The 21,745-nt window shown below is 37.4% G+C and overlaps 1 protein-coding gene across 1 annotated transcript in view; it reads right to left on the bottom strand.

Moving 5' to 3' along the window:
• The window catches only part of ITGBL1 (integrin subunit beta like 1), a 149,352-nt gene that overhangs the window by 81,793 nt on the left and 45,814 nt on the right, over positions 1-21,745 (bottom strand). The window contains exons 3-4 of the mRNA XM_055703166.1: positions 6,107-6,253; positions 2,273-2,395 (exon numbers count right to left, since the gene is read on the bottom strand). Of these exons, the coding sequence (XP_055559141.1) occupies positions 2,273-2,395; positions 6,107-6,253 (270 nt within the window). The remainder of the gene's footprint in view (positions 1-2,272; positions 2,396-6,106; positions 6,254-21,745) is intronic.

The raw sequence follows: 21,745 nt of genomic DNA, 5'->3' as shown, positions 1-21,745 counted from the left end.
ATTAATTTGATCTACTGTCAGTTTTTGCAGATCGAAACATCACTACTTCAGTCTTTACTCACACTTCTATAGTCCTGAAATAAGTATGAATTCAATTATAAGATTTGCCTCTACCTCTTATTTTTGACTGAAGACAGAATCACTCCATTAAAGCAAAAAAGCTTTAGATAAGAAAGATCAGGATCAGAATTTAATTTGCTAGAAGCACGATACTTTATTAAAAAGAAGCTGCAACTTGATTCCAAAGTTTACATAACCTCAAACAAAAAGTGATGCAGTCAACTGACTGATAAAAATCCAATGGAAGCTGAAAAAGCTTGATACACCTTTGTAACTCTGCCCTACCTAAGAATCGATTTGCTAAAAAAATACAGTCCCCTTGTGCAAAGATTAAAATGCATGTTATCCATATTGCAGCATGGCATTGCGTGCTTTTCCAGGATAAAATACTAGCTCACAGCTGCAGGTTTTAGAAACATGTGTAAATAGCTTTTGTCTTTTCATTAGTTTGATCCTCCATAGTTGGCTTTCTTTGAAGACAATTACAAACTTCAAGACCTGTCCATACCTTCAAGGACAATAAAGGGTATGTAGCAACTAAGTAGGTGCCACACAAACTGTTAAAGCACAACACATTAGGTTCACCCTATCTGTGAAGAATATCTGGGGGCCCATTGCTAGCTAAGCAGAACCAAGCTGGAACACTGTTTCTTTATTACTTCATAAATAAAGCTAAATGATTCCTGTGGTGGAAATCTTGTGGAAAGATGGCATAGAGGGTATTAAAAGAGACATTGGGATGGGAGAGAGAAGCAATAACCAGATAGGCATGTGAGGTCTGCTTTTCCTGTGATGAAATTATGTACCTTTGACCTTCAGTTCATGTGCTGCCCATTTTTTCTGCACAAGGCCTGGTTCAACATGTGGTTATGTACTGCAGAAGTTTACTAGAAAGCAAAGCAAAATCTAACATTCATAACCTATGTGTTTTAACTTTTCAGCTTACAATAACGTAACCAACCAAGTCAAGCGCACCATTAGTTTATACCTGATATTTACTTTAGAAGGCTCCAAACCTTCCATAGGTATCAGGGCTTTTATACTGATGAATCACAGACCTTATAGACTCAAAACTACCAACATTTTTTGTCCTTTTGTATCAGCATACTATGATTTCTGCATACATATAAAACTAGTATTTTACAGAGATGCAGCTGGTCTGTTCTAGAATACAACAATATTAGATGAAACAAGAGGAAATAAAAGCTAAGAAAAACCTAACAACATAAACCAGCAGCAAAACAGGTGGGGGAAATATGACAAAGAAGAAGAATTTACTGGAACTAAATAAATAGTAAATTTTTATCATATTTGGTAGCTTATTTGGTACCATGGTTACAAGGGAACAAATACAAATGTAATCATTGACACATAAAATTATTGCCTTTCACTCGTTTTATTTTAGGCAGTTACTGGAAATATTGTACTCTACTCCTGGATTTGGACTTCAGAAGACCATTCTGTTTGCTGTCATTTAAAATCTCTACCTAATCCTATGCAAACAAAAGTTCTTTTTGCCTTTGAAGGCACTTAAATATAATTTATGATGTTTTCTGTGTAAGCATAAAGACAGATGAAGCTATTTTACATAAGTACTGTCTCTATACACACATACAGAGCAAGGACTATTATCAAAGTATGAATAGTCTAAGAGCAGTTCTGAACCCTCCTGTAGGTATACAGACATAGTATGCATCTGTATAGCTTGAAAAATACTTGTAGCACCTTCCAGCTCAAGGACAAGCCTCCCTAGTAATATAGGCAACAGCATTTATAATGCCTACATTTATTCTTGTTTTTTAATTTGTTTCCCTGACAAAACTCTTAATAACCTATTTTTCTTTTGTTTTTTTTATGTATGTCCTCCATCTTTCTCTCATCTGTGCCACAAAGCATTCACATTTGTTATATTCTACCAAAGACATACACACTAAGCTATGAATTACTTTAGTGAATTACCTTGTATAATCCTCTTTGCTGTTATTTCAAAAGAAAATCCTGTCTCAGGATTTCTTCATTCTTTACCCTCCTGCTTAGCTCTTTTTTGCATCTGAAACTCCCACTTACAATTTGCAAACTAAATTCTTGCAGATATACTTTTATTTTAAGTCATACATTTGGTAAAGGCATTTGTAGGTTCACACAATTAAATGATTTTATAACAGCCTGTATTAATCTTCACCATTCTTCTTGTACTCGCTAAAATACATACCTGTACAAATCTCTTCTGTCTCATCATCTATGCATTCTCTGTCATCACATTCACAAAATTTACCATAGACCAGTCCATTTCCTTCTGAGTTTGCACATTTACACCTGCCACATTGACATGTGCCTGTAAACATTTAAGACAGTACTTAATGACTGCAGTTTATGGAAAGAGTTTCATTTGTCCATCAGAAGTGGTACATACTGTATTTTTGAGAAGGCTGAAATCTAAAGATCACCCACCCAAATAAAGACAGATGCAGAAACAATCTATATCAACAAAAAGCCCAATCTTAGCTGTAAATGGATACAACATTCAAGAGGTTCGTTTTTTAAAAAGAGCACCATATTTTCCTAAGTAAAATTCACTCCCGGAGTTGTCCGTCTGACTTCATACAACAGAGGTATGAAGTCAGCTTTTGAAATTACATCTTCTGCCTACTGAAAAGAGAAAATTTAACCTGGTCACCTTCTCCAGAATGAAGCCTGCTTTCAGCCCGTTTCACAGCCACGTTTCTTGAGATTAACAGGGCACGGCTACTGAGGACCTGAAAATGTGTTTGCCTAAGTTCACAAAGTTCCTTTGCACTCTAGCCTCTAATTCCTTTTCTACAATTATCACCTGAGGATTAAGATTTCATAAGTATAGCCTTGGAGAAAGAGCCAGGAATCAAAGGAAGGAAACATTGGTGAGGAACAGCTGCATGAAGATGTTATGATCAGATGTCAGGAAAAAAGGACTCAAGTTAGAAAGCAATTACCACAGTGATACATTAATTATACAACAGACAAGCTAATTGCAGAGAAATACATTCATGGCATTATTAAACCATAGGTATTATAATAGCATATCAATAATTTTACTGTGAAGTGCATGTTTTTCCAGTGGTACTGATTACTACATTGCATGTTATTTCATTCATTTGAAAAATTGTAGGAAGCTCTATAATAATATCTTGTTATTTCAGGACTTTGACCCAATCTAAGCTTTTAGGGCTCATTTTTCTTTGGTTTGTGGGTGATGCCTTAGAAAAGAGTAGATCTCGCAAGAACATTAAGAGTTATGATAAAGGCACTTGCTGGTTTGTCACAATTGAGATAGGGTTTATACCATGTCAGACCAGCAAGTGGTTTAAGAAGATCGGTATGCCTGAGATTCTCCCTCAGTGTAAGTACCCCGAGGACTCTCATACTTTGGAAGCGTAGAGCTGGTTTTTCTCACAACATAAACCACAAGAGCAACCTTTCTGACATAAGGAAAAGCCAGAGCACTCAGGCGGCAACGCAACAGATGAAAATGGGTTTGTAAACAGATTTCTCTTCAGTCACCTCTGGTCTGGTCACACATTTGCTTCTTTGTCTTTTGAGTAAGGTTATGCCTCACTTCAGTGGCTGCCTCTTACCATGACCCACCCTTCCAAACAGAAAAAGGTTGTTTTGTTGCTCCCAGTGAAAGCGGAATCCCTTTTCCCTCAGACAATCTATCTGACCTGGAATGCAGTTGCCAAGGCAAAGCAAGAAACAGCCTTCTCCACCTCCTGAGTATTTTGCAGTTTGGAACATAATGCATGACAACATACAATAACCATAAATAAACATATTAAGGAATTACACAGCAAAAAAGCAGAAATAATACAAAATCACAGTAGAAACAAAAGTATTGCCATTCCCGTCATATAAAACACCACTTTTCCCTACCTCTGTCACCTTTACTAAAATTCTCAAGGTAGGAACTTCGTGCAATACCATGTTAACTGGGGCCCTGTGGTCACTAAGTTTGCACAAGCTGTTTCAGCGTTCACTGGTGCCACTATGCCAGCAAGTATAGATTAAAAAAAAAAAGGAACTTAATTCATAAGACCCATAGGCCTCACATTACATCCATATATATTTTAGAAAATATGGTTATTGACACAAAGTCCTCTAAAATATAATTTGAATGCTGATATTACAAACTAGTTTACAGAAACCATTTTACATTTCACCATTCCAAGTATAGTACAAATTTAACTAAATATATTAGTCCAAACAAAGAGCAGAAGAATGGGGCTCTGCAACATACATGGCCAGTCTAAAAAAAGTATAATTTACAAATGTTTGCAAGAGCTAATGTAATAAGATAATAACAATACAACTGATAATACAACATAAATAACCTACAGAATTAGAATTATTTGCTACAGTTACATGAAAAATAAATACAAATTAAAAAATTTGAGAAAGCTGTCTTATTTACAGGTAATTCTCAAACAGAAAAAAAATAAAAAAAAAAGGTAAATTGATTCACAAACTGGGCATCTACAGAGGTCAGACAGACTGTGAATCACAGAAGTGCCTATTTCTTGCCATTGACTAGAGGTGGAAATTGCTCACACAGAGAATCTTGGTTTAGGTAGGATGCCCTAGTTGCTCTGACAAACTATTAGGAACAGTTGAGTCAGAAAAGTTAAATTTAAGTGGATCTTGATCGGTTCATAAAAACAATTCCAATAAATTGTTAGCTGTGTGACAGTGGAGGACTGGTTTTGCAATAGCTCATGCAGTCCCTTCCCATCTTTTCTTGGCAATTGAAAAACAGAGCTCAGACCCTAAAGGCAATGTTGGCAGTAGACTGAAAGGCAATCTCATCAAGACAAATTGTGTATGGCTACAGCCCATCAAAGTTACCCCATTTATTCTTCTCCTGATCTCACAAACACTCCCCTCTTAGCCACTTTTAGTGGTTGTTCAGCTATGTTGGTTTACCTGTGAAGACTCAGTGATAAACAGACTGGGGCCACCTATAGCCAAGAAAAGAAAGAGGGAAAAAAGGTCTTAACGTACTTGTTTAAGTACTTTGATCACAGTGAACTATGCTTATTTCTCATTTAGGTGTCTCATTTGTTAACAATCATGAGTTTCATAAAAAAACGTATCATTTAGTCAGTATGCTGTGTGCTTAAAATTTTATGCTAAATTGATTTCATATCTTGTGAGATCCTAGTCTCTCTCTGTAGCAAGTCCTACAAATCCTTTGGGTTCTTTGCTCATGTCAGCAACTGCCTTGTGAGAAATTTAGTTGTATGAAAGTGTATGGATCCAGAAAGAAATTAAAGGCCAGCATCAGTGAGCAGAAGTGAGGTTCTTGAAACTTTCTCTCACTTGGAGGTCAATGTAATGGAAAAACTGGAAGGCAGTTTCTGATCTCAAACCTTGGCTCGTAAGAAATGCCCTTCAAAATTTCACCATTCTGCAGTGAAGTGTTCTAAAAGGCTGTTTCTTTTTCCTCTGAGTTTTTTAAGGAAAGGACTTCCTATTTAAGTTAGGATGAGTAATAAAATTAGATAAGAGAAAAGAGAGTTACCAAATCAGAAAAGTGAAGATGGAAGCACCCCATTTAAAATGACTCAGCAGATCTTCCACAACTGTTTTAATAATGATTGTTACAGCTCAAAAGTGTCTCAAAAAATTATACAGCTTATAAATGTCCTGGAAAAAATATTTGTAAATTACATTTCTGCATGCTATAAACAAAGCACAAACATAGAAAAAAAGACATCACTTCCTGTGTTAAACTCATTATCACAACCTTTTGGTGGACAAAATACATGATACAGCTGCAGTTTCATCAACCTAAAGTAGCTATGGATAAACTAGAGTACTAAAGGAGGCATTCTGAATCAGTGCAAACCATACACACAGGAACAGGCCTACAGGAAAATTAAGCATTTTAGTATACATGCAGTTATTTCTCAGTCTCTTGAAACAGTCTACAAAATTCCTAATTAGAAAAGAAATTACAGTGATTCTCAACACAGGGAGAACATCAAGCCTTCTAAAGCAACAAAAGACACCTTACCTGCACCAGAACAGATGATATCTTGAGAATTCTTGCACATTTCATTGCTTTTCTTCCGTGTAAGATTGCAAGTAGTTGGATACTGACAAGCTTCACCATACCAGCCTTCATCACATTTGCACTTCCCACAGTCACACTTCCCATGGCCTAGCAATGGAAGGAAAGAGTGTGTCAAGTCCTTTTTTCATTCAGAAAGTGATATTTTCTAATCCAGCTTTTAAAATAGATTCCATCAATTATAGTTTTAAATGAACATGATCAACAGATTCACTTAACGTAGCTCACGCAATAAAAATAGAAGTGAATAAATATGCCCTTAAACATAAGGAGACATCTGAAATCATTATGACTGAAATCTAACGTATGTAATTTTGGTAAGTCTATATATGAGTTCTTATTTTAAGGAATACAGAAAACATCCTGTATAAACAACGGGCTTTCTTACTACTTTCACCTCTTTCTCATACCAATATTTGTCTACTGTTAATTATTATTAACAAAACTCCAAGTGCACAGGTTCCATCCACCTCCTTGCCAGCTGTAGGCAAAGAACTGCTAGAAACTGTAGCCTGAGGATATAATGCACATAGGATTAGCTATTATGGTACAACCCATGAAAAGGAACGTGGAGAGGGCCAGCTACAGCAGCAAGCAGTATTTCCCTCATGCAACAACAGCTGCAGCTCCTACCTCTGCTGGGAGGTGCAAATCCTTCTTGCTGAAGCCTGCTCTGGCTACAGGTTCCTCCAGCCCTCTCCCACATACTTAAACTCTATTTGGCTCCTGCTTGCAAAACTGAATTTTGTCTTTAAATGTTGACACAATATTGACAACGTAGTACATTTTGATACTCACGGGACTATATTTACTTACGATTATTTGCCATGTGTGAAGTGTCTTAAAGAACCAATGCAGGTGCTCAATCTATTAGGACATATATATTCAACCTTCTGTTGGTTGTATAATACATTGCTTAAAATTTTTAATATACATGTAATATATCTCTGTGTGTATATATATACGCACTATTTGTGTATATATTTGTAATATATCTGATAGCATGAAGTATAAAAGTAATGAAAGTTTGTTTTTAAAAATTCTATAGTTTTCTTGAAAAATACCCAAACATGCAGATTAACTGACAATTTATACCATGTTGTACATTAAGTGTCATGTTCCCCATTAAATTCCAGGTGCAAATTTCCATCACTTAGTTCTTCAGCATTCATTTACAATTCTAGGTAGTAAATGTGAAAAAAATTGCAAATCTTTCAAACTAGAATATTCAATTTTAAAATAAATACCATTTGTATATCTGATTGACAGAAAAAGATTCCCTTCCAATCACTAAATCTCAAAAATAGAATCTTATTGCAGTCTATTTTAAATGCATCTATTGCTTGCAGTTAGAGTCAACTGCCTGATAATACACACCCAGTCTTCTGCCAATAAAAAGGAATTTAAGTAACTATTGTAAATAGAAAATTCTAATGAGAAAAAGGAGTATCTTTTGCAGCTCAATAAAATTTTGTTTGCCTTCCAAGATGGTCCTAAGACAAGGTACAGTTCAACAGCTGAAAAAAAAAAAAAGTTCAAAAATATATGAGATAATCACGTCATTTCTTGTTTTAAAACAGGAGCTACCACATTAAAAATTGCTGAATAACTTTCTGTTGGTAAAGGACAAAAAAAAAAGTAGGATAAAAATATATAATAAAAATATAATATATACTAAAAATTAAAACCAGAACAAGGATATATAATAAAAATAAATTTAAAAAACCTCTTGTGATTACTCAGTTTCACTGACAGGTGACAGCATAAGCCATTCTGGAAAATGGTGATAAGCCATAGGGTAGCTTAAAAAACCTAAAGACAATACATAACTATCTGCCTATATTTTCCCTTTCTTTCAGGAATTGCTTATCACAATGACTGTGCATTCTCCATGTTAGGCACTCTTGTGATTTAACAGTTTGACATCTAGTGGAGAAGAAAAGATGCTCTAATAAAAGGAGGACTGACTTTCCCACTCCCATGTCTAAATGACAGAGTAAGGCAGAAGCCACTGCTCGTTAGTACTGATGGTCCAGCAGCACTAAACTCTCTCAGAGATGCACTAATCTAACATACGGTGCATGAAGGACAAAAATAATTTCACTTATCATTCATACAGCCTGATTAAAGAAAGTGAGTAAAAGATTTCCATGAAGGCAGTTATACAGAGTAGTTTCTTGGCTTTATTTTACAAGAAAACACAAAAAAATGAAATTAGCTGAATTAAACAGAGAAATAACGGAAGATCTCTTGCATGCAACTGAAAGGAACTGTAAGGTACTTAACTAATATGATTTTTAAGAGTATACGAATGATTTTAACCTTGATCACACCCTTAAAGTATCCTAATTTTGCCAATTTAATATTTTTTTAATTGTAAAGCAATGGCAATATTCTGACCAAAAATTTTGGTGAGAGGACTATATTGAAGTGTAGAAGGCCATAAAACTGCCTGTGATAGCTTGTATAACTCACTGTATCTTCTCTGTCACACAGATGATGCAGTAGATCCACAAGTCAGTCTGACATACAATTCTCCTCTTGTTTACTTCCCACATTCACATGTAGCAATCTCATGGTAAAAATAGTGATATGATGAACTACAAACCAAGTATGTGATAAGGTGTAAGAAGATTAGAGTACGAAACTTTCTAATTGGTTTCAGATTCCTTTCAGAAAGGTTTGTGTAGGATCCCTTTTGTTGTATATAAATGTCTTTATTATTCAGAAATTATATATTATAAAATACTAACTAAGGAGTAAATAGAACTATGAAAACTGTGAGGTGATATTGTAACTTCTCAGAAAATAAATTCTTCCCATAAGGGGTAGCCCCAGATATCTGAGGATGTGACACATCACATAAGAGTGAGCTACAAGACCGTACTAAATAGTTGGTCAGGAAAGCTGTACCTCAGAGTAAATGATAACACATTCAATTTTGTTTTAAATGTCTGTAACATGAATAAATGCTAAACATAAATAAATCAGAAATTAACTTTAAAAAAACCCAGAAAATAAGGGACATAATGTGACTCAAGGAAGTGCTAGAATTTGTTTAAGATTATGACTTGCGGCAGTGGGCTGTGAAAAACATACCACTTCAAACACGTCGAAAAACCTTTTATAACAAAGGGCTCCATTTCCAACTAGATGAGCAGTCACCTCAGAGAGTGTATGTGGAGTCTGCAAAAACCTTGTAGGGTGGAAAATGAAACTAATATGCAAGGAAAACTGTCAGATGTCAGAAAATATAAGGAGAAAGTGAGAATAGAAAATGTTAGGCAGGGTCAGATCTTGCATAATTACAAGTACCAAAATGTACTTTCATCATCCATATAAAACGAAAACAGGAAAATGAGTGGCTTCACCAAGCAGCAAAGAGCAGTTAAGACTAAAGATATTTTACAGACAGTCCAAAATAAAATTACTATGTGGATGTTGACTACAGTGGCAAATGCAGTGTGGCTAATGATACAGGCTGTGGAAATGAAAATTACTCATCTAAGATGAGAACAAAACAAAGACATAAAACTGTTTTTAAGGAAGTGTCTAGACTAGGAGGGCGAGGCCCCATAATCTCCACTCAAAATACTTGTGCATGGAAGGCCACTTTAATAACAAAGACTTTTAATGAATCTATCAAGCGGGCAATCAAATACCTGAAAAATAAGCAAGCTAACTTTTTTTCCTTTAAGAAAAAGGGATGTACATGATCCAGGCAACATAAAAACAAGTGGCCCTGACCTCATAAGATGTGCAAGGATTTGAAACAAATTATGAAACATTGTATAGCTAGAGACAGTGAGGTAATGAAAAATGGAATATAATGAATAACAGCTTTATCCCAAAATAATACTATCATTATGCCAAATTAACCTGGCATCTATCTTCATAAGATAACCAGAATTTTAAGAAAAGGAACACAGGAAATCCAGTTAATATGATCATATATATTGCATAACATGTCACTTAGAAGAAAAAAAAATCTGGATAAGGTACTCCAGAAATGTAAAAGAATCACAGCTTGGTTTAAGGGAAGGAAAAAAACATTAGGACCAAAAGGGATATTATTGGGATAGATGATTACTGGTGGTGTTTCAAAGGAAGCTTTTGGAAGCAAATGTGTTTTACTGATACAAAAATTCAGAGTACGCTAACATTTCCCAGTGATGCAAACCCATAAGCCCTCAGTAGAAAGGTGAAGATGGAAAATACAGAAGACTGACCGTCTGAAGGACTGAAGTAATAAAAGTGGATTGAAAGTAGAAATACAAAGCACAGGGTCACACACCAGGGGCAAGAAAAGCATGCCATAGGCTATGGCCTCCCTAGCTGGAAAAAATAGCCTGAATGTACGTATACGTATGTCAGCCCTGGAAAGATAGTGTGACTAAGTCTTTAGCTGAAAAGAGTCTGAGCTGTACCCTGTCACAGCACTATCAAAACTAGGCAGCTGCAACAAGGCTTTTACCACCCCATACCAGATAACTTCAATAAGTAGCTCCCGCACCTTGCCCCAGTACAGCCACCAATCCCCCACAAGGTTTCAAAAGTTCATCTGCTGTCCATGCTGTTTCTTCATCCTCCTCAGGCCAGTCCACCCTGCTTCTTGTCTCTGCTGCATCCAGATTCTTCCTTCTCCAGGCTCCTCTTCCAGCCAGCCTCTCCTCATCCAGGCACCCTTCTTTTCCTGGGACCTCTCCTTCTCTCCCCTACATCCAGGGCACTCTCTCTCTCCTCCCTCTGCTTTTTCCCAGGTCTCTCTTCATTCAGTACCCCTCTTCCATACCCCTTAGAGCTATTTACTTAGCAGGAACCAGCCACAGCTGCACATTATCCACGTCACCCAACCTGCCACCCCTGCAGCCAGCCCACAGCTGTATATTATCAATGTTATTTAACCTGCCTTCATTCCTCTACAATTCCTCTACAGTTCATCTACAGTACCCGTTGAAGATATATCAGTAGGAACAGAAAAATGGCAGTAAACCTGCATTTGAAATGCTACACACAACGTATGTAAAATGGTCATGAGTCAAATTTATGCTGGAAAATTACCATTCGGTCTCTAAAACTCCAGAGAATGAGTCAAGTTTTGCAGGGAAAACACCTGAAGAATTTTAGTTACTTGCAAAGTTGCAATAGGCTAGGAACTAAAACATCTCATGATTCTAAGGGCATTCTACAAATTATTTTTCTACTAAATGTTTGCATACCTTTGCATACTCTTGCATGTCCAAGAGTAAAGACATAAAGGTAAAATCTCTGACAAAAGTTCTGAATCCACATCTGAACTGTATGTATTCAAAGGACCAACTTGGAAGCCTGATTTCACTGTGATCCAGCTGTAATCCATCAAGAGAGACAGGCACTTCCGCAGAGTGACTCAGGTCCTGTGTAGGCTGAATAGTCCTCAGAGGTTGGCTGCCTTTCTTCACTAAACTACTGGAAAGCATACAATGATTGAATAGGATACACACACTTAACTGGTGGAACTTTGGTGTATCACTAGACATGTATACATGCAAATAAGGATTCATTCATTTATTTTCTTTTGCTTCACTGATCTACACAATAACCTATGTCAGGTTTAAAATATTCTGAAGCACTTTGAATATAAAAGGAGGATATCAGCTTAAATATAGGTTAAACTCCATCACTTTATGAAAACAATTATATTACGTAATTATTGGGTAAACCAGAAACTGAATTTGAACATTGCTTCCATCTCTATGTGCCTACAGAAATTGTAGCACTGAGCAGTGCTATTCCTATTTCTGTGCTTCCCACTGGAAAAGATTCTCTTCACTTCATAGCAGTTTTGGCTGATTTTTTTGTTTCATACTAATGTTCACTATGGCTGAAAGCTCTGCTACATCCTAGTGGTTAAACATTCCATAGGCAATGCAAACAGTCAAAACAAATGACTTGGTTTATTACCTACTAAGAGCGTGCGTGAATATATATATGCATGTCTATGTGTTGTAATTATCTTTTCTACTGTGCAATGGTGGGACATAAAAATGCAGACCTTCAAAACACTTAGCAGAAAAGAAAAATAAGAAAAGACTGATCTTGAGGTTAAGAGCTCAAACTGACAGAAGGGTGACGGCATTCAACTCTTGGATCTTCCATTTTCTGGATAATCTCTGGCACAGGACAACAACACCAAGGCTCCAAGAAATGAGCTCAAATTATCTTCTTTATAAAGCTGAAAATGAACTTTGTCAGAGAATTTTTGGTAAGGACAAATTTCTTGGGGTTTGAGAGCTTTCAGATGTTATGCATGATGAAGGATAGCTAGTTTGAAAAACAAACACACACCAAAAAAAACCCACAAACCAACAAGGTAAAGTATCTTTGAAATTACATTCACCCTTTTTCTCAGTAAGGTGAAAAGAGCACTCCCTGTCTAGGGGCAATTGTGAAACTATAATCATATGCTTGTTAAACTGAAAGGACCAAGCTCTTAAAAAATTCTTGGCTCCTTAAGTCAACACGATTGGAGATACTGCCTTTGGTAAAATACCTGTGAATGTGTTTGTGCAGCATTAGTTATAGCACAGTAACTCTCACTGCAAACTAAGTCTCTTATTGGAGTACAAAGATCCAGGCTGTTTGACCAGACATTAAAATACACTCAGATGTCCTCACTGTCACTTATTTTTGATAACTAAACCCCAATTATTCTATGTAAGAACACAACTGAGGGCAGTCCTCATTTTAAAATGGGAATGGAATCAATTTGCTACAGACAGGTGAGAATTAGCATAAGAATTCCTCTCTATAGCATAAAGTCAGCCATCAGAAGGAAATCAGCAGCTGGTATGATAATTGAATTGGGCTCATTACTATTCATTTTTAGCAACCACTGAGTGATTCATGAAGTACTTTTCAAATCTAAAAAACACTTCATGAAATAGGTGAAGAAATATGAAGAATTCGTTATTATGGATTCCCTCTTTAAATTGGGATGTTAGCTAGGATAATTGGGTTATAAGAGTTGAAAATTTGGGGAAAGTAAAAATTAAAGCGTTGTTCTACCCTTTCAACCTAGACCAGCACAGTGAAGATGTTTGTAATAGTTCTTTCCAACTGCAGGACTTGCTTTCCTGCAGCTAATGAAGCAGGTTCTGTTACATTATACAAATGTAAAGCTAGTGAAAGTATTTCAGATTACACGAGGGTAAGATTAGCAAAATGGCCTATTCTGTTTAGCTGCATTTGAGATTCGCAATAACTATGCCTTGCATTTAGTTGAAGCATATTTCTGAATCTTTTTCAGAACTGTTGGAGTTGCAGTTTCTGAAAAACTTGTGGTTTCTGAAAAGTTGGTATTATTACCTTTTTTTCTATGTCAGTATGCTTGAAATGAATCTCTCTTTAAGGTTGGAGACTTGGTTGTTTATGCTGTGTTACTTCCGATGAAAGCCAGACATCTAGAGCCTATAGCATACCCTAGGGATTTTGTCCCTACTGAAATTAGGTTCAGCAATGCTGGGGTTTTCACAAAAATACTGGCTCTTCCTTCACATCACAATTACTTCCTTCTCTCTCTATGCTGATACTATGAGGCTAAACTAGAGATTGTTTAAAGGGACAGTTCTGAATTTAGAAAGACCTCAAAAAAAAAAAAGGGGGGGGGGGGGAATTTGAGAGAAAACAGCTGCTTAATGGTAGTAGAACATTTCCAGCTAAATTTGCCACTGAAGCCCCTTTATCAACAAAACACAGCCCTAATAAGAACTGCATCAGAGATTTTCAAAGCAACAGAGTAAGTCCAGAGGCCTTTAGGGAGGAAAAGAAACTTAATCTTATTTATTTCTCAAAAGGTTATTAAAAACTAAAAAAAAAACCAACTTAGATGTTCTTACATTAAGCCCATTTCTCTGTGTTTATTTAGAGTATCCAGACCTTGAAGTATCCCAGAACAACAGATACAAACATTCAGCACTAGCATTTAGGCATCTTGAGAGAGTGACTGAGTCACTGTGACAAGAGCACACAGGATCTATTACATGGTTTGTCTCTCAGCACTCTTCAGTGACTGGATTCTCCCACTCCTCTAAGTCCATCTGAAATGGATTTTCAGAATTAAAACAAGAAGTGGTGACAAATAATCGTGATTTAGTTATTACTGGATGGACTTTAACAACAAAACCATCACATGGTGTTAAATCATAACTCAAACAGAGGTATGGATAAAAACAAGCCAAACTCCTGTATATACTTCTTAAGGAAAAGCCCTCTAGTAGATAAAGCAAAAAAAAAACCAACACCAAAACCAAACCAAAACACACACACACACACCCCCACACACCCCCCCAAAATCCTATTGCACTTGTGCTACATGTTGCAGGGATTGTTTACCACATGTTTTAGTAAACAAATACTCAATAGTGTTCTAAAGAGAAAAAATCAATCAGAACCCACATTAAAATGTAAAAAAATATGCCAGTGGTGGGTGTGACTACTGATGTTATCTAATTTTCAGGTTATAAATCAACTAAGTGTAATGGATATTTCTGTTATACATGCTCTGCAATACTACTTCAGGCAATAACCTCTTTTGTTTCATGTTGACCTAAGGAACTTAATACTTTGGCGCATTCTGCATCACTTGAGTCAATGTGAATAACATAGTTTCAAAATCTTCTAAACATATCCTGAGTTTGATTCTAAAGTAAAGCGAATGAGTTTATTTTAAAGTAGTCACAAAATTTGGAGATTTGCAGAATTTAAGAAAACAAAGTTTGTGTAAGCATCATACATGATCTGTAAGTAATGTGGTCTCATTGGATACAAATTGTTATTTCACTAACAGAAATAAGAAAGTATGGATCAGATCAAACAATGCATTAAAATCAGTATCTTTAGAAATGGAAATAGACTAAAAAATTAAACTGAAATTAAAAAAAAATCAAAATGTGGCCCCCAGAAGGTATTATAGACATTAAAACTAATTAAAGAATATTGATAGAAAACTATTTCAGGAAGATAAAAACATCAGACCGTGTTTAAAGAATTAAAATTTTTACTTAATTTCTTTAAGTTGGGGGGTGGGGGGGGGTGGGAGGGGAATAAAAGAAATACTCTTCACTGCTGAAACTACAGTTATCTTCCTCTATCTAAAGAAGTCATCATACATGATTTTACTTAGTCTTGAAATTTAAAACTACATTTACTGTCAATTGCAATTCCACTGCCAAGACTAGAATTTAAATTACAGAAATGCTTATAAAAGACTTTAATGACACATACTGGTCATAGGTTGGTTTTAATACACACTAATTCTGTATTTCAGAACTTCAGAACAACAATTTCTGAAAGAGGTCAGGGAGGACTTTTACTCTGTTACATGGTCCATCACCTTAATTTTTTAAATTTTTTTTCTCTCTCAGTGTTCTATGAAGTACTGAAGATCAGTCACAGCAAGAAACAGATGTAGGTGAGATTGTCTCCCGTGCTCTTAAAATTTCTCTGCACACAACTTTGTGTATCAGGTATTATGGTTGTGTAGCCCTTTCTACACCTCCATCCTGCTTCTGCTTAAACTCCAAAGAAGGCATTAGAAACCAAGCTTTTCAGCAAACAAATGAAAATTGTATAATATGGAATATTTCTTTTTTAAAATCAAAAGGTTTGAGTTGACTTAAAACATTGTTTTGGAAGTTCATCTCATGGCAAATTCTGAAATCTTTTTTGGGTTAATATTTAGAAAAAATAATGTGCAAGACATGAAAATTTCATGTTTTCATTCTTTCCACTTGCAACACAAGGTTTTAGCACTTTTATGTAATAGACAGTACTCTGAGGCCAAATTTTTTTTCATAGCTGAAGTCTCTTACATGAAGAGTACATAAGCCCCACATTTATATATGTAAAAAACTGCATGTTTTATTACTGCATATGTGTAATTAGTATAAATAAGTTTGTGTCTATGTACATACACATACTTTAAAAATCAAAGACAATATGCATTTTTCCTCTACCTGTATTAAAAAGGTACAAAATATAAGGAAAGAAATTATACCGGTAATTAGTAGCATTTCCTTTCTCCCCCCCTTGGCTATGAATTCAAATTCCCTGTAAAGTGAACAAAGTCAGTTGTAATAAAAATCAATTAGATACCGTGAATAATTAAAATCAAGGAAAGCAACACTCAGTTGAATCAGCTCCAGTTTGTTACCCCTGAGGTGGCACAAGTTGATATAATTTTAAATGTGATTCATGCTGTTTAGACAGATGATATAAATATCTCAGGGAGACAGAGAGAAATTAGTTTTATCCATCAAAACAGTCTAGACTCAAGGTTTCCATTAATAATTCAGTGGTTCTGTGAAAGATTCCTTACTTATTTTTAACCAAATGGTTTCTCATTTTTTTGAAGAACAAAAATAATCAACTTTTAAGTAGGAAGATCTTTTAATACACAGAGCAAGTATTCCTTGGCTTCTCTAGAAGGCCGCTTTTCAATATGTTGCTTTTCCAATGCAGACTTGTGTACAGATACTGCACACATCAAACAAAATTATAGCTGAGACATGAACAATTCCTTTTCATGAAATAACTTGCAGAGAAGGAAAAAAATACAAAGCTTCACATATTTAGCTATGTATGTAGACAACAAAACTTGTAGACACTCTAAAAACTTTTCTTGTGGAAAAGAATGATTTACAAACCCAGTGAGTTCATGTTTATATTACTATGCTCAAGAGCTGAAATGGCTGTTGTTAGGACTGTCATGGTTAACCCCAGCTGGCAGATCAGCCCCACACAGCCACTCACTCGCTCCCCCTGTGTAGGAGTGGGCAAGAGAATAGGAAGGGTAAAAGTGAGAAGACCCGTAGGTTGAGATAAAGGCATTTTAATAGCTAAAGCAAAAGCTGCGCATGCAAGCAAAGCAAAACAAGGAATTCATTCAGCACTTCCCATCAGAGGTTCAGCCACCTCCAGTAAAGCCGGACTCCATCACATGTAAGTTACTTGGGAAGACAAATCCCATCACTCCAAACATGCCCTCCTCCTCCTTCTTCCCCCAGCTTTATATGCAGAGCATGACATTATATGGTATGGGATACCCCTTGGGTCAGTTGGGACCAGTTGTCCTGGCTGTGTCCCCTCCCAGCTCCTTGTCGCCCACAGCCTGCTCACTGGAGGGGTGGGGTGAGGAGCAGAAAAGGCCTAAATGCTGCGCAAGTGCTGCTTTGCAGTAACAAAAACATCTCTGCATTATCAACACTGTTTTCATTAAGAATCAAAACATCGCCTGTACCAGCTACTATGAAGAAAATTAACTCTCCCAGCCAAAACCAGCACAACCCTGTTTCCTGAGTCTCAGCCAGTTTGGTGTATGCTCTGGGTTCACTAGCAAATGCTGCCCCAGATACCCTTCGCTGGCTCCTTCCATGGTTTGTGGTTGCACATGACCTTTGGGCTCCATAAGCCCAAAAGTGATGCTCCAAAAGTGACTGAAGGACAATTCCTGACTGCCTGTGAGTTGACGCTTGACTTCACCACCACTATCTCAAAAAGACCCACAAATGCTGCAGGGTTTTTATTTTCAAAAAAAGCAGCATATAATTTTCTTAACAACTGTACCCTCCAAAGGCCTGCCCCACAGCTGCTTCATTTAAGTCAAACCATCAAAGGACTTCTAGACTCCCATGGGCATGGGAAAGGAGCCCATGAAAACCTGTGGACGTCCACAGTTTCACCTCTTCAGCTGTCTGCCAATAAGTCTGGAAACCTTGGAAGCTGTGTTTGGATAGGAGCTCTCAAGGTTTCCATCTGTGGATGTTAGTCCCAAAGACAAAGGACTCCTAATGCTTCTGGTCTCAGATATCGATGGTGGTGACCTGAAAATCTAACATTTGGTGGTTATCATTTGAGAAAAGCTCTTTCACAAAGCTCTTTGAAAAGCACTTTGGGGGAAGCTTTTTCCTTTTGGATTCAACAAAAGTAAGGTTTCCAGTTAAATCCTGTTTCGTTCAAAAATTCCCTGCTATCCCCTCTGCCAGCAGTGCCAATGTGCTGGTCTACAGAGCTGCAGCCAGGTGGTGGTGCTACGGATATTGCCTCTATTCACCTAGTCAAATGCCATGCTTCCCTTTCCAGTGTCCTGTAGAGCTTTGAGAGTCTGCTCTGGTCAAGCATTGGTAACCATGCATACAGTAAAAGCCTCTGGGTTCTCCTCCCCTGCAATGTTTTTATTTCCTTCAGCAGTTTTGTGAGCCTGACAGGGCCCTGAGGGCACCAGCAGCCCTCCCTGTCCATGCCCAGCCTCCCAGGGCTGCCTCCACCCTGCCCATGGCCCAGGTCCCCATGTCAGTCACCTGGCCTGTCAGACCCCTGCCCTGTCAATACTGCAGCAGGCCCCGGTCTCCAGCTCCCCGCAGCCCTGCCCCACCTGGCCATGTCCCCCCACCCCAGCTCCCCGCAGCCCTGCCCCGCCGGGCCATGTGCCCCCTGAGCCGGGCCCACCGTCGGGCCCGCATCCAGCTCATCCTCAGGGAGGTGCCCAGGGCTGATGGCTGGGGCTGCCCCGGTGCTCCTCACATTTCTTCAAGACAGAGCTGTCGCAGAGAGTGCAAACCGCCTGCTGAGGGAATTGTCCATGTAACATCAGCAAGCACTCACTGCAATGAGGTCAGGGTTTCTAAACCCTCGATCCTAGAAGACATTTTGTGGGAAGTGCTGCTTTTAGTTTATCACTGGGTACTGAAGGAAGAGAGCATTAATGGGACATTTGTAGCTAAACCTTAAAAGCTTAGTTACTAAACTGAAGAGTTAGCTAAAGATCATATGGCTAAAATATATCCAGTTAAGTATAAACTAACTTCAAAAGTTACCAGTGTATCAGCTCAATGGAAAAAAAAAATAACCAGAAAGTTATTTAGGGGTAAAATTATGTTATACACATTACACATTCAAAATGAGTGCAGCTGGTACTGCAGACTAAATAGAGCACAGACTGATGCCATGAACTTTACTTTCAGGACAGGGTGAGCCCAGATTAGCAGTAGCAACATTCGATTTGCCACATAGGAAATATGTGGCCAGGCTCACCCGCAGTGCCTGGCCAGTGTGCCGCCTGAGTGTCTTAAAATTCTCCTGTGAACATCCTTTTGCTTGACAGTCAAAATGACCCACAGTGTCACTTCTACGAAAATCCTGTAAGAGGTCTGAAGGCTGTAACGCTGGTGAACCTCAGCACAGAGAGGATCCAGGCAGCCTGCTGTGCCCTGATTAGAGGTCCATCTGATGCTGCACAACTGAATGTTGTCAGCCTCTGAAGAGACATAAGATTATCTGTGCTGTCCCCTTCTTCCTTCTTGTGTAATTTCCAGTAAAAGGTATCTTAAACAATACCTTATGGAGTCGGAGTGCCTTTCTTACTGCGATACGTAACAAACTCTAGCACAGGTTATAATTCTCTGTAGCCTTCTCCAAAAAACCCCAGACCTTCTACAATTTGCTGGTTAGCAGTGCTCAAACAAGCTCACAGTAAACATGCCAGTACATAAATATTACATGAAACAAGTCAGCTAGGTAAGACAGCTCCAGAGAGTACAAAAATAAGCCCTAGATATTATTTACAGCAACAGCATGGTAAACCCAATGCCCAAAAGGTCAAAATGACAAGCCTGGCACAATCTGTACACGAGCTGCACACAGGAGAACCTATGCCCAGTTCAAGCCAACTCACTGCACAAAGCCTCTTTGATGACCATACAGCCACCATTGAGTCAGAAGTTAATAAGTTCATGCTACATCTCCTTCGAATAGTGAGCTGACGGGGAGAGAAGGGGACACATTCATAAAACAACTACGAGCCTCCCAAATTGACTACACTTCAGTGAAATTTAGTAGTATCATGAAAACTCATCATTACTCAGTAACCATGCTTGAGGAATGACAGACTGGTGATCCAAGGACTTTTTTCAAACCAAGCAACTCCTAGAAGACGTACTGTCTTATCTGAAATAATGAAATTTAGTGTTATCTATCGATGATAGATTAATTTTTAATATTTGTTATCAAAGTTGTGTATATGCTTTACAAAACATAAATTACAACCATTGTAAGTACAGTTATTTAATTGGAATGGATGACAATTTTATTTCATGGTCTTTTTACGTATGTAGCAAATTAAGGGATGTACTTGGCACAATTTTTTCAAAGCTTTTGTTAAAAAGCTTAGTTTAAAATAAATTCTTTGTGTGTGTGCTTTGCACAGCAGCATCTCAACAAGAAAGCATAAACAAAGTTAATGAGTTTCCTCAGATTTAAATAAAAAATATATTTTTCAGTCCTTTGATTAAACAGGGAAGTTGTCTAGTAATTTATGAATCCCTAAGCCAAATTCATAAATACCATCAACTGTTTCCTTGAGATTTGTGTCTTGAAGGAAATCAGGTTCCTTACTCTTCAAAACAATGCAGATGTGCACTTGACACAGAAAATATAAATGGGAAACAACAGTTCCATAGCTTGTCACAGCATAGATTTAAATTGTTAAATACCAGCTGGGAATCCCTGAAATTGAGTCACTAACCTCCCCAACACTTTTGTTAGTATAAGGGGGAAACTCATTACAAAAAGAAGAGTTGTATAAAACCAGAGTATTCAAGCATGTGTTAGCTTGCAGTAACATTTAAAAATAAACTGAGCATTGCATACAATTTCAATAACCCTTTATTGGGGAGGGGCACAGGGGACAACACGGATGGACACAGATGGACCACAGGGACGGATGACACAGGTGCATTAAAATCTCATTTTAGAAAGTTTTGAAAATATCTGACCACCAAGGACATATAAGAGGGCCATACCCTGGCATTCCAATGAAGTGCATGGGTCAAAAGTGAAATATAATTCTGAGCACATTAAGTTGTGTCCACATTTATCCACTCTTTTGAGCAGTGCCAAATGTTAAATAAAGGCTTCTTGAAATTTATTTTGGCTATACTCTTCCCCCATTGTACTGCTACATATTAGGATTTTCTTCCCTTGCTTTTTAAACATTAATCATCTCAATACTCTCTAATTTTTTCCCTATGCTTGTAGAAAAAATAAACATTTGTGAACTTTTAACCTGTTCAGAGACTGTGGGGTTCTTTATAAGCTTTAAGAAGAATCTAAAGTTCAGGAAAATATAGATGGATCCTGTTTCCTAGAACATGCCTCAGGTTGACAGTTTCTACAGTCCAGCCAAACCTCCTGCAGCACCCCGTTTTTATCACAGTCTCCAAAATACAGTCTTGCCAATTTACCAGGTTATGCACTGGCTTCTTACTGAAACTAAAATAGACTTTACCTTCCAAAACATCCTGTATGGTATTTGGGAAATTTTATCCCTAACCTAACAGAGATGGAAGGCTAAAATATATTGCAACTACAGTCAGTCTTCAAAAAAGGTCAGCTCTGGATCAATAGCATCCTGGCTTCTGAAAATGTTCTAAATCCAGTGACTTGATTCAGTCAGGAGACCTCAGGAAGGGGAGTAACAGGATGATCGGTGAAGGAGTAAAGTATTCAAAACAGGATTCCTTAGCAAACCATTGCATCTTCTTTGCA

This window comes from Falco cherrug, chromosome 2 (assembly GCF_023634085.1).
Source record: "Falco cherrug isolate bFalChe1 chromosome 2, bFalChe1.pri, whole genome shotgun sequence".
NCBI classification, from domain to species: Eukaryota; Metazoa; Chordata; class Aves; order Falconiformes; family Falconidae; genus Falco; species Falco cherrug.
Note: the sequence above shows the minus strand (reverse complement) of the source record. Positions and strands in the feature narration are given on the sequence as shown.